The sequence below is a fragment of the Chelonia mydas genome, chromosome 3, assembly GCF_015237465.2.
Source record: "Chelonia mydas isolate rCheMyd1 chromosome 3, rCheMyd1.pri.v2, whole genome shotgun sequence".
NCBI classification, from domain to species: Eukaryota; Metazoa; Chordata; order Testudines; family Cheloniidae; genus Chelonia; species Chelonia mydas.
Window position 1 is genome coordinate 107,984,120 of NC_057851.1, and position 18,004 is coordinate 108,002,123.

The 18,004-nt window shown below is 41.6% G+C and overlaps 1 protein-coding gene and 1 long non-coding RNA gene across 18 annotated transcripts in view; both read left to right on the forward strand.

The window, feature by feature from the left end:
- The first annotated feature begins 1,867 nt into the window (after positions 1–1,867).
- Positions 1,868–18,004, forward strand: part of STXBP5 (syntaxin binding protein 5) — a 184,340-nt gene continuing 168,203 nt past the window's right edge. For 7 of the 17 annotated variants that reach the window (XM_037894934.2, XM_037894936.2, XM_037894941.2 and 4 more), the window contains exons 1-2: positions 1,872–2,787; positions 4,556–4,653. In XM_037894934.2, coding sequence (XP_037750862.1) covers positions 2,635–2,787; positions 4,556–4,653 — 251 coding nt within the window. In that variant the 5' untranslated portion in view covers positions 1,872–2,634. Of the gene's footprint in view, positions 2,788–4,555; positions 4,654–18,004 lie in introns of all 17 variants that reach the window. The other 10 variants (XM_043543091.1, XM_027818658.3, XM_037894944.2 and 7 more) reach the window with 4 other exon arrangements.
- On the forward strand, positions 4,656–5,642 carry LOC122465079. Its single transcript, XR_006289646.1, has 2 exons — positions 4,656–4,767; positions 5,309–5,642. It is a non-coding gene; the product is annotated as an uncharacterized LOC122465079 (long non-coding RNA).

An 18,004-nucleotide genomic window follows, 5' to 3' on the forward strand; every position in this document is an offset into this window, starting at 1 on the left:
AATTCAGAGCACTCCTTTGAGGATGATTTGAGGAACTCCAATGTTCACCCATCTCTTCTCACAGGTAATGTAAGAAAGCGACTGTTTCAGTTGACTGTCAAACATTTTCTAAAACTATGTGAACTATCTTAGCTTTTCCCAACTACTCATGCAACATAGACCTGCTTGGCATACAGCTCCAAGTTGACTTACTGAGTTAAAAATCCCAGGGGAAAAATGAATAGAAGTTTCATTTCTGTTACTTCAGAGATGCCATGGAGAATCCATGAGATAATCTTCCCAAGTTATACAATACCTGCACCACCACAGCTATGCCACATTCAGATTGACTAAGAGGAACCCTTATATATATAATCTGTGCATTTAAATGTATTGTGCCTTTCCCCAATAAACCTCTATTCTATGTATAATGTAGAGATATTATGTAAATGCTGTGTGTTGGTCTAATGCTACTCTTAAAGTATTCTTGTTACAGATAGGTAATGCCACTGGCTAACAACACCAAGATTGCATGCAATTATAACCTGGAATTATTTTTCTCATAAGTCATAATTATAATAGATCCTCCCTCTTTATTCACCAACTGAAGAGGGGATGATTTGCATTTCAGAAGATTTTCTTAAACTTTTTTTAAAATAAAGGAATTAATGTTTGAGGCAAGGATAATGACATTACCCTTCATTGTTGGGTATTTGACCCACTAGTGAGAGAGATAAGAACTGTCATACTGCAGCAGAGAAATGGAGTCTATCTTGATATTCTGTATTCAACAATAGCCAGTGTCTGATATTTTACAGAAAGGTGTAACTCTGCTCCACCCATCTAAATTGTTCAGTTGTGTAATAGCACCCATGAAAGGAAATGTCTTCCTAACCTTATCAATCAGTTTATGCTTTGTAGAATGAAGATGAAAAGCCCTTATCAATACTTTCTTTATTATGGTAATTTAAGTTGCTTTAGTTGTTCTAGAGAAACAGTAGCTCCTCCATAGTTAAGGTTGTAACTAGCTTCCATTATGCTCTAGATTACATTACATTTCCTTGAACACCAATGAAGCACCTGCAGTGTTATGAAAATATATGTAATTAGGCAAAAATATTAACTAGTACTGTATTCTGTAAATAGTTCTGGGACCAATCCTGTTCTCAGTGATTTGAACAGTAACATTTTGCCACTGATCTCTGATCATGTTGCTATTGGCTGATTGCCGCTTCCTAAGAACACAAGGAAGTTCACTGTTACCGTAATTCCTTCTTGAGACCAAGTGGCGGTGGTCATTGTTTTTAGATCTGTAGCATCAGGGGGTCTAGTCCATCTCCCCAGGTGGATGGGTTAATTATGAAGCGATGTGAGCAGCTTCACCACAGCTGGTATCCACCCATGACCATAACTGGGTATGGTTAAAGCATGGGTGCCTTACCCCGGTACCTGTGGGTATGGGGGCTGAACTACTGATACCACACAGACGCAGAGAGAAGGAACCACAGCCTCTCGACACCTGCCATCTGATCCCCGGTGCCACATCAGAGTGGCAGAAGGTTGTTGTGGTTTGCACAGAGGACTCAAAGCAGGCACCCACGACCTCTGGGGGAGGCTCTGCCTCTGCTCACAGAGTGCCTTTCGCCATCCCACCGTGCACCCCTTCCTGGGGTGGCCTCCCCGGCCCGTCAAGCTTCCCTCCGGAGCAGGAGCAGGGACAGGGACTCCGACATCCGGGTGCTGGCGCCCTTTGCGCGCATGCTCTACAGAGCCGCCGCTGGGTGGGTGAGGAGGCAGCGGCGGCAGGCAGCAGCAGCAGCTGCTCCTCAGGGCGCTGCGCTTCCGCGTTGTGGGGCGAGAGGGCTAGACAGGGGGCGGCGGCGGCGGCTGGAGCAGGGGGATGGTGGTCGGGGGGCGGGCCGGCAGCCAGCGGCAGCGGCGGCAGCAGCAGCGAGAAGCGCTCTGCTAAGGCACGCGCCGCGCTGAAATTGACGCGCGGAGGCTGCTGAGCCGAGGGAAGGGCGAGCGTGAAAGGCAGGGACTGCGGCGGCCGGCCGGGGCACGTGGAGGGCTAGCAGCGCGGCCGCCGCTACCGCTATGTGAGGCGGGGTGGGCGAGAGGGGCCGAGGCCGTCGCTGTCACGTCGCCGCTGCACCGAGAGGCAGCCTCAGGCGGGGGCCGGGGGCCTCGGCAACGGGAAGGGCCCGGAGCGGGGCCAAGGCTGTGTGCGCGGCTGGGGCCTCGGCAGTTGCAGGAAGGGGGACCGGGTCGGGGGGGGGAGAGGAGTGTCGTCCGAGGCCTCGAGAGGAGGTGGCGGGGGGAGCAGATTTACCTCCTAGGGGTCACTTGGGGTGCCCCGTCTCCCAGGCTGTGCTCCACCCCGCGCCCTCGGCTTCCCCCTGCATTCGGATCTCTCCTCCCCTGCCGGCTCAGGGGCTCGCCGCCTGCCCGGATCCGCCCGCCGCCCTGCTTTTGGTTCCCTGCTCCCGTGAATGAGGGGAACCACTTGGACTCCGCCACTCGCCTAGCGCCGCCTGCGCTGCAGGGCTCTCCGCTTCCCTCCTGGTGCGCGGGGGGCTGAGGCGGCAGCGAGCGCCCGGAAAGGGGGTGGCGGCGGCGGGCAGAAGACTAGGGAGCGCCGCCGCCGCCGAGACCATGAGGAAATTTAACATCAGGAAGGTGCTGGACGGCCTGACAGCGGTCTCGTCCTCCTCCTCGGCGTCCTCCTCCTCGCAGCAACAGCAGTCCGGGAACCGGGAGAGCGACATCCCGGAGACGCTCCAGTCCGAGCACTTCCAGCTCTGCAAGGTGAAGGCTGCAGCCAGGAGCCCCGCTCGCAGCCCTGGGGGACATAATGTAGCCATGATGGGCTCTGCAGGCTTTGGGCTCTTTGGTTTTCAATACCTACAATTATCTGAACCCCTCCAGTCTTTAGGGATGGGGAGGGAATGCTGGGGGAGTTGTAAAGGGTTTGCTCGATTCTTTTATGGGAATCATCATCTTTTCCTTCCCTTGACAATTTCTGGATTGATTCTCTTGCCTCTAGGTTATTTCATGCACATAATATTGTGTCTGTTCAGAATAAGCTGGGGAGGGGGAAAGTGAAAAGTAGGGAGGAGAGTAATGGTACCTGGATATAATGGAAATCTGATTGCTTTGCGTTTGGCTGAAGGACTGGAAGTATGGGGAATCTAACCCTTCACATTTGGAAGTGCATTTATCCTTTTGCACCTAAAATGGGCTGTAGACGTTTGTGCCGAATTTGTTGGATCTTGTTATCAAGTAGACACTGCTGATATTCACAATGTGAGGTGGGAGAGAGGTTAATATTGTTTATTGCTAGTATAATTATTGCAGTTGAGGTCTATACATTTATAAAAGGATGATGCAGCAAATTAATCCAGCAGCTGCACCAAGAGGAATACAAACTAATTTGAATATTAATGCCCATCTTTATCTTTACAACACCCAGGGCCTACTTGTTATTTGGTTGGGCTTGTTTGTGTATGTTGCTTTACATTTTATCTAGTGTTCTATGCATTTTTACCAGCAATTTAAAAGAGGTAAGGGATCTGGAAAGGAAAAAGCAGTGTTGAGTTAAATGGCCTTGTTTACAGTTGCACTGTAATACCTTATCACTTGCAAAATTATTGAAAGTTGAGAGGCATGGCTGTTTAACATAACCTATTTAACCTCATTAAAGTAAAACCTATGTGAGCGTGCATTTCTGAAGTCCTAAATCACCACACTGGCATCTGTATATTTATATTTGTAATTTTAATATAAGATTTCTTTAAAATAGAAAAGCTAGCATTTGTATGTCTTTTTTTCATTTTCATAGCTGTGATCAAGGTTAGATCATTATATTAATATTTTTGTGTGAAAGTGAGTCATGTAGTAAAACAGCACAATTCATTAATTTGAATCAATTATTATTGTCCTACAGTACAGTTAATTTGATAACTGCACAAGCAGTAATTAAAATCCTGGCTAGTCAAAAAGCGTAGCCATTCCAATAGCTTAATGTTAAGTATTGGTTTTGTGGGGGATGTGTGATTTCTTTTAAAACACTATCCTGGAGAGAGGATGCACTGTGTCCTGCTTGAGAGAAATGGGGATGGCTCTCTGAAGAGCAGTTCTAATGATTTGTAATAGTTTAATTTACAGTGCTGTCTGCGTTGTCATGCTTCCCAGGAAACATTTCATATTTTAATTGTCAAATGACTTTTGTATACCACTATAAACAAGAAGCCAGAGAATAGGGGAAGGGTCAAAATGAAATGGAAGTAGTTGGTGGCTTTTTTTTTTTTTAAGAAAAGAGGTAAAAATCAAATCCAGGTTTCAGTAACCATCTTTTATTTCATGTTCAAGGATGAGTGAATAGATTCTTTACCAGAAATTTTCTGTAATGAATTCAGGCTAAAGTGCTGTTTTGCATCAAATATTTTTTCCTAAATGCTTGTTTCCTTACTGAAGTGCAGTTAAAACTGAATCCCTCCTCCTAATACACTCTTGATTTTATTTATTTTTGGTCTGCTGCTTGACCCACCGTTACTTCACTGCTCTGACTTGTTAGACTGTACGCCATGGTTTCCCCTATCAGCCTTCGGCCTTGGCATTTGATCCTGTTCAGAAGATACTGGCAATTGGGACTCAAACTGGAGCTTTAAGGCTGTATCCTTTCATTCTGTTATAAAAAGAAAATCACTGTGCTGCTGATTGGAGTCCAGTCCTGGCTTATTCTTCTGCTTTGCTGGAGCTAGTGTGAGGAAGCACTCTGGAAACCAGGTATGCGTTTGCATTTGAAGGAGAGGGGAGAGGGAAAAGGGGGGAGGGATAGTTCAGTGATTTGAGCATTGGCCTGCTAAACCCAGGATTGCGAGGGGGCCATTTAGGGATCTGGGGCAAAAATTGGGGATTGGTCCTGCTTTGAGCAGGGGGTTGGACGAGATGACTTCCTGAGGTGCCTTCCAACCCTGATGTTCTGTGAAAAGCCTTGGTTGCCGTTGTTGGGTTCTCTCTTTGTGTGCGCAAAGGTGTGCACAAATCGTTTGAGGATGTGCCAGTGCTGTGATGTATGGCTCCTCAGTTTCCACTATCTTGGGTTGGTATATTTGTCTGTGAAGTCTCTGTTGCTTTGGCATTTTTACAGCAGTTAATCACAAATTTGAATAGAGGCCTGGGCTAGGATGTGTTAAAGATTGTGGTGGTGTTGTCTTTTTGGTCTTGAAAATCTTCCAAAGGGAAATGTTGGCTTCGTGCTTGTTTGTGGATTTTCTTTTGGGGAACTGCTTTCTAACGCTGTAATTGTTTGCCGTTTGATTTTTAGCCACCAAAAGATTGTTTTAGCAGCACCATTTGATCTTCTAACAGTTATATCATCAACACTGAAATGTACAAGTTACTCAAATTAGCATATGGAATTTGTAGCATAAATCAACAATAACTGTGTTCTTCTATGTTTAACAGTGCATACATTGTACTAACTAAATAAAAATTTAGTTGCATTTATTTGGTTGAGAAGGGGCCTAAATGTCTTTCCAAAAACATGTTGGAATTTCCTGAACATCACTTAATAGGGGAATGTAGTCAATAGAATTTGCTATTATCCTGAAATCTACTGAAGCTTTGACATTTCTAGAAGCTTCAAATACATCTTTCTAGGAAAAATAAGTTAATCCCTTTATACACTGCAGGTAAATCTCATCTTTTGTTGTTGTTGCTACTTTCGGTACTCCTTGCTACTGCTTGTAGTATTCTGGGAGTTAGAGTAACATGATGATAACTCCGCCTCCTTCAACTAAAAATGAAATACAATATTAATGGATTTTTCAGTCCTTTTTAAGCTCTCTTTTCGATGATTTAAGTTTTATATTTACAAAAAGTTAATTGTTATATGAGAGAGATGCAGAGAGGAGAGAATTTTAGATATAAACTGAATGAGGTTAGACGTGTAAAAACATACAAACGTGATGTATTTTATTATAATTGATGAATGGTGCATCGTTCATGGTAGCATATTATAAGGATAATCTTGATATTTTATTAAAACTATTCTTAACTAAATAAATACTATTTACATATATCTATTGAAGATATCTCTTACAATTAGGCTGCTATTTGTTTCCTGTAAATAAATAGCCATACATGGCATCCCTAGTTAAGTATTATGAGTGTTACAATGAAGGAGGATGATAGTGAGGGTGACCTGTAAAAGTGGTTAAATGAAGAAGGGAATTAATTGCCTAATATCAGTGTAATAGTATCTTATGAGTGTGCTTGCTTTTTAGTAGGCAAGAGTAAGCATTCTTGGAGGATAAGCAAGTTTAGCTTGAGCAGCAGTGTAAACACACATGTTTTGTTTTACTCTTTTTTGATATTTTAATGGAAATGTTGAAACAGTTGTACCAAACTAGTGAAACGGAGAAAAATATTTCAAAATGTGGTTCTTATCTGAAACATATAACTGGTAAATCTTTGGCTAATGTTTGAAAAATACTTGCTAAAGGCACTTAAATGTTGTCTGAATTGGAATGGAGGATAAACCATCAGTCTCTGCAGAATTTAAACCTTCACTTCTTGTTTTTGTTTATTTGTTAGAGAGGGGAAGCATTCCAAATATAAAACAATGTTTGTCTTCCTGAGTGTATAGGCATGACTTTGCTGCTAATAGCCTTCTAAAAGAGAGGGAAATTGACTTTTATTAGTTTTCACTGCTATTAGCCAGAACCTTGCAGAGGGCAATGAAATTGACAAGAATAGCTTTCACTGTTGATTTAATGAATACTCTGAACAGAAACATGGCCTAGAGCTACTCACAGGGGAATAGGACCCGAAAATGGAGCCTAAGGAACTGTATTGAGTAACAGACCCATCTTTCTGCCTCCACACACTCTGGTACCATTTAGATTGAAGTAGGGTGTCTTTCAGCTAGATGAGAAGTCTCCCCACCCCCATTGTCCTGAATCTAATTGGTGGGATTTCCCCTTGTTTTTTGTATTGGCCTCTGACTAGTAAATAGTAAATTTTTAGGTTATGAAATCCTTCTAGTGTTTTATTACTCGTTGCATATTTCTAACTCTGGAGTTGTAAAGACTGCTGTAGCTCATATTTAAAGAATCAAATCAGTCTAATCACAAGTTAAATCCAATATGAGGTATGATGAGTAGGTTTTGAGGCATTTCTCCACCAATTTGGAAATTCCTTTTCATGAGAGGGCCTCAATGTTGCTTCTATTAAAATTTTTACATGATGCAGTTTTAAACAGGGTTCTAAGGCACTTTAAAATTTAAAAGGTAACATGATTTAACTCATGAAACTGAATGGGGCCAAAATGTTTTACAAATCATGGGACTACCTAGTAATGAATATTATTCAACTATTTTAATGCTTTTTGGATGTCTACATTGAGTAGTTAAACCAATTAAAAATTGTTCTAGTGAGTAGTTTTGAACTGCTTCAGGTTTTAAAATCAGTACTGGTTAGAGCTATGCATGGTGTGGGCTGGAGTGTGACACCTTCCCTACAGCTTTGCCATTTAATTCCTGTCCATTATGGCCATGTCTGCACCTGGAATAAAAGGTATGTTTTTAGTACATTAAATGACTGTTTAAATATCAGGATTTAGCACACATGATAGTATTAAAAAAAACAAAAAAACACTTTTTTAGGGCTGTGCCACTGTAACATGTCTGGTGAAAATGCTCTAGGCTGACGGGAGAGAGCTCTCCTGCTGGCATAATAAGACAGGCTCCATGGGAGGCAATAGCTCTGTTGGTGGGAGAAGTTTCCCCACCAGTATAGCAGTGTCCACACCGTTGCTTAGGTCAGTGTAACTTAGCTTGCTTAGGCGGGTGGCTTATTCACACAAGGCTTTGCTATTCCGTGGCTAGCTTGTTCCTTCCTTGAGCAGCAACTGCTTTTCGATCTTGTTGTAGCTTCAAAAACAGAGCTATGGACAGAAAAATGTAGTGACCTCACTCTAGACCTTTCAAACAAAATCACATGACTTTTTAGTAGATGGAGGCAGAAGATACCATGGTTCTTGTTGCCTTGTCTTAGTCCTGAGTACAGGAACTTCACTATGCAGTCTCTCCTTTCCAGAATTTCATGAAAGATTGTGAAAGATCTTTAATAGTACGCCATGCTCACAGATGAGACCCTAGTTCTTGCACTTGATAACTCAGTAGATTCGATTCCTTCCCTTCCCTGGATGGAAGGACGTGCTAAGAAATACTTAAGAATTTAGACAAACTTTTTTAGTATCCTGGATGCTGCAAGGAAACTATTAGGGGGGAAAAATTCTTTCTCAGTCATTTCACATCTCCTTTTGTTCAGAAATCACTCTACAGATATCGTATACTCAGATTTGTCTAAAGTGTATCTGATAATACATTTCCAAAAAATAAAGCTATAGCTGCTAGGCTTTCTCAATACTGGTCTTCAAGATGACCTTTCTTTTGGTGTCTAATTCAATAATGGAATTGTTGAAGGCCCTGTACGTGCCAATGTCTTAGTTAATAAACCTGCTCCTTTTTCGCTTTCGTTCATGCATTTTAAAGATCATTAAAAGCTACAGCATAAAAGATTCAGGGAGTCCAACCGGTTGAAAACTTGATCTGGCTCTTTTAAGGGAGGCAAGGTAAAGTTAGTGGTTAAAGCAGGAGATTGTGAGGAGACCTAGATTCCATGCTCCACGGTTGCTTATTTGCTCCATGAACTCCATGAAGCAATTTTCTATGCTTTAGTTTTCCCATCTCCGTAAAATCCTTGGAGAGTCTCTCAAGAAAGGTACTCCATAAATAAAAATTATTATTCTACAGGCCTGAAAGCCTTCAGTTGCATCTTGGAGTTCGGTCTCTCTAACACTCAAGATACTCTTCCTGGCTGCAGTTATTTACTCTAGAAGATCTTCAGAAGTAGGGGCCTTTCAGTGGAATTACAGCATTGTGTCTTCTGCACAGACAAAACTGTGTCTAGGACTCCACCTGAGTAGATTCTTTTATTAACCACAGGAGACATTTCTTCCTCATGTGTATATACGCAATTCACAAAAAGTAAAAAATTGGTGATCTGGCTGCTCATCGTATGGTCAAAATAATATACATTGAAAGGTCCAAGTTCTTCAAAATGCCAGACTCTTCTTTCTGGCAGTGAAAGAGAAGAAAACTACTAAATCACCAGTAAGTGAATGGCTAGACTTTTACATATTTGAGGCACAGAAAACTTATTTTGGTTGATTTAAGACCCCTCTGCAATGGTCACATCTACAACATGGGCAAAAAAGACCTACACTTGTGTTTTCAAGGCATTATAAGCTGAATGTGAAGTTTTTGATCTCCCTTCTGGCAAAAGAATGCTTCATGCTGTAGTACCTGAATAATCTTATTCTAGATTTGAATCTTTTTCTGTACGTACATTTTGACTATATGTATAATTCTCCTTCAGAGTTCCACTGCAATGAAGATCTCATTGTTTTGACTGATGGTCCTCGGTGTAATAAAGGGAAGAAATGGCATCTCATACTTTCCTCTGAATATCTATATCCACCAAACGGTTTCCTCCCGTCTTCGGGTGTTGACTTATTCTTTTGTGTTGAAGAGAGACTAATCACTAACTTTCTTACAGATCATAGAAAGTGTTTTAAAAGAACATTGTTAATATCGCCTTACATTCTCTGTGCATGTGAAGATATTATACAGTTCTGATCCCTACTTTTTGCCCCCATTCAGGGAGGCAGACTGATGCTTCTCTTATATTAAATAGCTTTAATTTTTTCCCACTGTCTCTAGGGAAATAGAAAGTGCTTAGTAGGTTCATAGAATTAGTGGCTCTATATATTCAGAGTAAAACTAACTTTTGTTTTCCATATAGATCTTTTCTTGTCATGTTTTAAAACATATGTTTTGAGGATTCAAGAATGTCAAATTAATTTGCCACTTTGTGGTGCAATAACCATTTTTTTTATCATTGTCTGATGAAGGTCTTTTCTTATTCAGAGAAGACTCTGTGCCAACACAATTTTGGATGAGGAGTATGTGATAGCACTGAGCAATACATATGTCTCACAAATATGGTAGGTAATTGCAGAGTATGTTCTGACATCATGACGTACTATTCTATTGCTTCTGTTGTTTAACCTCTTGTACTCCTTCCTACTATTCATATTTGTTCAAAGTCCAAACAACATGGTTACAGAGGAGGTTTATGAGGGTGGAGCATATCCTAGAAGAGGATGTCCTCACTTAGCTTTGGAAAAGCAGTAGAATTTTCATCAGTTAGTATGTTTTCTTTTATCTCTGAATTAAGGGCCTGGAACAGTAAAAGTATGTTCAACTTGAATATTACAGTGTGGGACCCTGTTGTAACAACCAGGCAAGGTACTAACAAACTTCAACAGGACTTTATTTTTAAGGTGGAAACCTCTTTACCAAGCTGCTGCTGCGCCCTTGGTAGCTCTCACTCAGCCTCCTCAACTCTCCTCCCCTCCCCCCGCCCCATTTCCTGTCCTTTCAGACTGCCAGTGCTCCCAGTTCTAATAATTACAAGCAGCATCTAAACGCCACAGACCCCTGAAAAGCAGCACATGCAGCGCGGTAGTTGGACATATATACTGCTGAATGAGAGCCACAGAAACAGGGCTCATTTAGATTTGGCAACCTGATGTCAGCATGGACTCCTTTTTCTAGAAGGGTATAGTTTTGGTCTTGCTAATGTGTCCAATAAGCAGATATGAGGTGACATTAAGATGAGACCTCACACTTCAGAAGGCACAGACACAATGGGAGAAAAGATATTAGAGTCTCATTACTTAGAACAGTGTCTATCAGAAAAAAGAAGATAATCAAATTTATATATTCTATGGTCTGTTCTGGGTGACCACAGTTGCATAATAGAGAGTCTTTAATTTTCTGTTTGTGCAGCAATTATCTGCATCTACCATGGTCTGTGCGGATATGGTTTAGGGTAGCTCATGAGCTTCATGGAAGATGAAAGCCAGGGATCTTCTAAATCAGTCTCTCATAAGGCATTTATTTGTGATTTCTTGTGAACTCCATTCAGCTTTCCAAGCTTCATCAGGGTTGAAGTTGCATTATTGAAGGTTAAATGTGTGGGTCCAAAAGGGGCTTATGAGACTTCAGGTGGTGGCGATGGATGTTGTTAAGGTTCTGGTGGATGGGAAGACATACATTTTCCACGACCCTCTGGAATTCCCGGAGGATTGTGGCATCGTGGCAAATGGATGAGGGAGCAATGTGCGACACCTCCAGCAACCCAGGTGTTAGGGTTGACTTTAGGGTTCTAGTGATTGCATTGCAATGTTTAGTTCTACATCAACAAGTTGAGTATGGCTACTTCTGGTCCATACTGGTGCACAGTACTCAGCTGTGGAGTACACAAGGGCAATCGCTGATGTCTGTAACACTGATGCTGATACTCCCCAGCTTGTGCTTGCCAATTTCTGGACCACTAATTCTGTTGCATGGAAGAGCAGTGTAAATCTATATACAGTATTTATAGGATGAGATGAACATAGAGATTCATCCTGAAACCTGATTTACCTCATTTTTTATTTAAACCAGATCTTTAATTTTATTTTAATATGTATTTTCCCATAAAATGACCTTTTTTTCTATTTAACTTAAAGATTTTAAAATGGTGATTACTTATCTGGTTTGACATGTTGACCGCTCCAGAGGATCTGTTTGAAAATATCCTCATACTGCAAATTAACATAATTCTATTTTGTCAGTTAAAACCGCATCTTTGGTGGCGAAATGAAAAATACACTTTAAATCTATCTGAAATTGTCCAACTGTTTTGGAGGGGTGTGATGGGGCAGTCAAATCCCACAGAAGGCAAGAAGTGCTTAAAGAGCAGATTTGGGCTCAGGCAGTCCCGCACCTGCAAGGCATGCCAATCTTGGCAGAGGAGCTCAGTTTATCAGGGACGCAGCCTGGGGAGGTGGATGGACCTCTCATCTTCAGCTCCCAGAAAGGCGCACCACACAGACTCAAGCTACCTTTGGTTGCCTATGAGTAAGGCTAAGTTTTTGTCAGATATTTTTAGTAAAAGTCAAGGACGGGTCACTGGCAATAAAGAAAAATTCACAGACGCCCGTGACCTGTCCTTGACTTTTACTAAAAATACCTGTGATAAAATGGGTAGCCTGGGCAGCTGTGGTGGTGAGGGGAGCTCCAGGGTCCCCCTCCACTGGCAGCTCCAAGCTGCAAGGGTCCCTCCTACCTCCCACGGCAGCTGGAAGCAGCGGGGATTACCCCTACTGCGAGGTCCCCCCAGGCTGCCCGTGGCAGCGGGAGTCCCCCTTGCCGGCTGGGAATGATGGATTCCCCTGCTGCTCGTGATGGCTGGGAGCAGCGGCAGGGAGCTGCAGGCTCCTGCCTGCCGACCATGGTGGCCAGGAGTGGCAGCGGAGCACTGCAGGGGCTCCCCGCCTTCGCAGGCGGCAGAGGACCCTGCAGCTCCCATCCGGTACTGGCGAAAGTCACAGAGGTCTTTGGAAGTCACAGATTGCATGACTAAATTGCAGCCTTACCTCTGAGCACAGAGTGATAGGACAAATGGCTGGAGGATCATGATAGGACAGAGAAGTTGGTACTGCTCTTTATTTATGTTAAATTAGTTTCCTTTCCTTTGTGGCCTTGAGAACTGGGAGTGAGGGTTTTGCTCTGGGGCAGACCCCCGCACTGAGAATATGAGCCCTCTGAGAAGAAGGTGGGCCAGCGTAGGAAGTAGTCTATGGAAGAAGCAAGATGTCTGACCAGACACTTCAACTACTTGCTACAAGGGTAGCTGGGTCAGAACCCGGCGTAGAGGGATGGGCTGGGTTTCCCTGCAACATCACTTGGAAAACTAACTGGAAGACCTCAGACACAAAGGGCTAGAAGGGCTGTTGAGCCTACATCACGGCCATCAACCTGGTATGAGATCCTAGGACTATTGGGTGAAAATCCTATTTTACCTGAAAGGGATGAGACCAAAAGTGACCTGACTGGAGGGCCAAGTCACAAGGCAAAAGGGGACCGTAACTGGATCAGGACAACAGGTGTATAGAGGGGGAAACTTGGCCATGCTGCACCTAGCCACAGTGCGGTGCACCCGCTGATGAGTCATTTTACACTACTCACTGTTGTAATTAGCCACGACTTGCAAAGACAATTTTTTTTTTTACTTGATATTGGATTCAAACATGTTCCCTTTTAAAAAGTATATGCTAGGTAGCTGCAGTAGTTCTGCCAAGAGAGATTCTGCAATACAAATCAGTCAGAATGTATCTACCTTATAGTTCTTTAAAATGTTTGTTTTTAATTTTGCATTGCTGGAATTCAGGGATAGGACTCTCCTAATCTCTCTAATTTTAGTATTTCTACTGTATTGGAGAGAGGCTCTAATCACAGATGTTTTTCATTCAAGTGAATTCTGTCAGCTTAAATGTTGAGGAGTTAATGTGTAATGGTCTTGAAACGTATGCTTTTCATTAGTACAGAGAAAATGAAGTGTAACTGAAGTTCTGTTTTAGGGTTTTTAAGAAATGTCAGGCAAAGCTGATCATGCTGATTAAAGTGTCCAAAACTTGGCTTTCCAGTAATAAGAATGATGCTGAATAGAGTTTTCTTTAAAAATAGATGCCAGGGCTGGTCTTAGGCCACTTGATAAGGTGAAGAGCAGATATAAGTTTTGCAAATCTGCCAAATCAACTGCTAAGCCACTGTTTGTCCCAACTGAAGGCAAGAAGCTGGACTGTGGCCATCATAGGAAAAAGAAGAGATTTTTATCTTGATGTAAATAGTAGCCAACTAAAGCACAAATGAATGTGCCCACTAAATCACTGAAGACCATGCAGGAGTCCTCCATTTTTGTTAACTTTTTTGCAGATTTTGTCTGCAGGCAGTTATGAAGGTCATGTACTTTTTTTAACTGATTGCACAGTTGCTGTCATTAGTGTTTAGTTTTCAATAAAATCTTTAATTCACACACTAATTGAGTCATAATATATTACTAAATAAGAGAACAGCAGAGCTGTAGAAGTATCAATCCAACCTGTATTTAATGCAGCACATTGGTTTCAAGTTGTAATAACAGTTGCTGTGCAAAATTCTGATCTTATCTGTGAGGGAGGCAGCAATTGTTCTGATATCTATAATCAATAGATGGACAGAAATGCTTAATTTGCTTTTTATGTACTTGTTTGTTACTGTATTTGGGTATCATGGAGAATACAGTAATAGATTTTGTGATTAATTTACATTTAGATTAATTTTACATTAACTGGATTAATGTACTTGGTAATGCCATTAGTATGTATCCCCTCAAGTAGTTAACATTTGTTATATTTTCAAATATATTAATTTGTTTACCGATAGTAATTCACCTTGTGCAGTTGAGAACTATTTGATTTTAAAGGTACAATTTAGTCATTTTAAAAAGTCATGCTTACTCATATACAATGGTTTGCCCGTGTAATACTAAAATAACAGTTTGATTTTGAAGCCTTCCTTTGTATTGCACTTGTCACCTGATACTTGTGTATCAAACTGGTTCAATACAAATAAAACCAGAAAAGTATCAATTTGAAGTTGGGTTATAGCAAGGAAATCAATTGTAAAACTGATGAAAGTAAACATAGAATTTTTCAATTAGAGTTCCTGTTAAGTAACTAAGGTGTAATCACTTTTGGCACTAACATGGGAAGGTTTTTAATACTCTAATTCTTCAAAACAGTATTTTTTTGAAGAATTCCAGATGAGAAGTTATAGAGAGAGATTAGTTCAGCAACTGCTCTCTTGAAAGTACAGTACCTAGTCCTTTTCTTGTACTGGCAATTTTTCCACAACTGTGCCCTGCCAAAAGTGATTGTAGATCCAGTGGCATCCGCTAACTCTGTGTCTGCTGCTAAATTGCTTTCCTTTTAGTTTCTATCCTCCCATTCCTTTAGAAATCTGTCCTGAAGATTCTTCCATTTTCTGCAGCATATATAGCTTCCTATATTCTTGACTGCTTCATTCTTTCGATTTCAGAATCTACCCATGCAAGCAGTATTTGCAGTAGACCCATTTTTAGTGACCATTCAATGGACCTGCAAAAATAGGTAAAACTTAATGGATAATAAAGGTGGGGCAGACTTGTATTTGTTTTGAGGATGCTTTAGAGTAAACTCATAAATCAGGGAGTTGTTTAACTAGGCTTGTCTCTTGTACAGATTTTGCTGTATTGAATATTTGTGGATAGAAACTATTTTGAACAATCAGTCTGCAAAAATGCCAAATGTGGAAACCCATGTTTGTACATCAACTTTACAGGTAGAAAGATCCCACTCCCGGCAGCCCTGTAAACTCTGCCTTGACTGAGGGATAAACTGGGTTCTTTACCTTCCACTCACCAAGGCCAGAAATACATTTTTTTTTAGATGAGATTTTGTCCTCAGTTATATGTGTGCTACTCAATTTGTCTTCAAATTAGGCTTTTTATAACCTCTTTACCTTAAATAGATTTTCATAGGTTTAACTGATTGGACCTTGGTAAACAATTCTGTTGATGCATGAGACATAACAGAAATTATATAGCACACTCAATTTTAGCTGTGTTGGCTCTTTATTGGTAACAAAAGCAGTAAAAACATTTTGTTACTACAGTTATCAAATAATACTCTAACAGATCTGTTTTTTCTGGATTTTAGTGCAGTTTATACATATTTTTCACTCTTCAGAATGAAACTACCCTTTAATGTTTTGGAGTAGAGTTTTAGGGTCTTTAATATTAGAGAAGTGATGTATGGCTGTAAATGCCAATAATAAACAAAGATCACATAATCAACATTTCAGTTGGAAAGGGCCTCTAGTGTGTGGTCTAGCCCATCTTCTGCATTGTCTGGATTAATTTAATTTAGAACAGCTGATAGTTGGATGTCTAGTGTAGTATTAATAGCTCCATTTTAGTACTAATGACTGCAGTTTCACAGCCTGCCTTGGCAGGATGAAAACATTCCAGAAACTGGGGATTGAAAGCCCTAGAGCCAAATTTTCTGCTGGTGTGACTTCAGCCTCTTCTCTTGTCCTTCTGGTTTCAGTAGTGCCCCAGAAATAGACTCATTCAATGACTGGTGCTTAAACCATGGTATGGGACCCGAGAAATACTGCAAATTTTCATCAGTTGCTCTTTAAGAAAAAACTGTAAATTTCAAACTGCATTGTACAAGGCTGCAAGGAAAACTAATAATGAAAATTATATTTTATTTGTACTTCCTATATTCAGTTTGCATGAATTTCTTTGACATATTTGATTTGAAAACCTTTATTCATCTTCCGTAATTCTTATACTTTCCCTTTACATATTAGAAAAGCAACATGATAAAATAGAGTATAAAAAAGCAGTGCTCCAACTTCTGATATGCAGTTATGGAACTTTTGGTCAGGTGCTGCAGCACATGAGTAATAGGTAGAGGAAAAATTGTGCCAGATATTTTGTTGCATAGTACTTTACGTTCTGACCTCTCTACTGAATTCACTGTTGCTGCCTTTCATGGAATGAGTTGCAGAAGTGTGTTCTCCTGAAAAAGGCAAAACCAGAACTCTGTTAATCAAAAGGAAGATGTACAAACACAGAAGAAATGTATGTATGTTTGTTTGTTTGTTTTTTTACAGAAAACTCTTTGTTAATCTGTTTGTGTTTTTGTCTCTGCTACCTTGAGAGCTATTGGTTGAGGGGGCCTAATACACCTGTTTTGGAATCCTTAAACATTGGTAGTTCTGGCAACCCCTTTTTGTCTTTCACAAGTATACGAGAGTTCAGAAACACTGCTTTGTATGTAATTTCTTAGTAAGAAATGTATAACCCTCATCATTCGTGTATGATTTGGTTTTTCTCTCCACCTAAGTTGGCGTCTGCTAAAGTTTAAGCTATCCCTTGTACTGCTTATCTCATAGGGAGGACATTGATCAAACTGCTGCTCCTAAGAATGAGGCTATTGTTGCACTTCCATCCAAGGTAAAGACTTCTCTCTTGGTTTAGGCTTACTCTAATACTGACAGTCAATGTCACCAATTTTTGGGGAAAACGACTGCTGGCCTGGGCCAGCCTTAGGGAAAATGGCACCCTGGGTGAACTTGCATTTGGGCGTCCCTGGCCACCGTGGGCGTGGTGCCCCTCCATTCCCCTGGCCGCTATGGGCTCTCCAGGCTCCCCTTCCTCCCTTTGCCCCAAAGGCCTGCTCCCCCCTTCGTTTGCCCCTGCATCCTCCTCCTGCACCCACGTGAGGAAACTGACCTGGATGCACGAAGCAGCTGGTATTGCTGCTCGCTCCCCCCAAGACTGCTGCTCCTTTGCCCTGCACACCTCTAAGAGGCTGTGAAGTGGGGGGCGAGGAGCAACATCAAGGCTCCCTGCATCCAGGTCACTTTCTCTGCCTTGACTGCGTAAGGAGAGGGCTCAAGAGCAGCAGCTCCTGATGTCTCACAGCCCAGGTGGGGAAAGTGACCTGGATGCAGGGAGCTCTGGTATGTTTGTTTGGAGTGGGGACTGTGTGTGGGTGGGGGTGGGTAAAAATAGCTAACAAAAGCCAAAGCTGGCCAAAACACCAGCCATGTGCTGCTCCCACTAAAAGGGAACCATCACACTATCTCGTCCTTCACATTTCTCATATGAACTACCAGGGCTTCAGTTAAATTTTTGAGCCTATCACCACCTAACCCCAATTAATAAATGTAACTTAATTTAAAAAGAAACTGCTGTTAGTAGGGATGGGAGGAAAGAAGACTTCCCACAAATCTGATCTACCTTGCTCCTTAAAGAAGGGGTGAGAAGCTGAGGTGATCATTGTGATACTGCACCTCATATTCGTCATAGTAATATTACTATAATATGGTTTTGGCATAATTATGATGCATTCTATACAAGATAAGTCATGTGAGGCGTCACTGGAAAAGTTATGATTTTCTGAATATGATTACCTGGGTAACGCCCACTAGACAAGATGCTTTCAGTCTAGATTGCTGGTTCGGAATGGCCT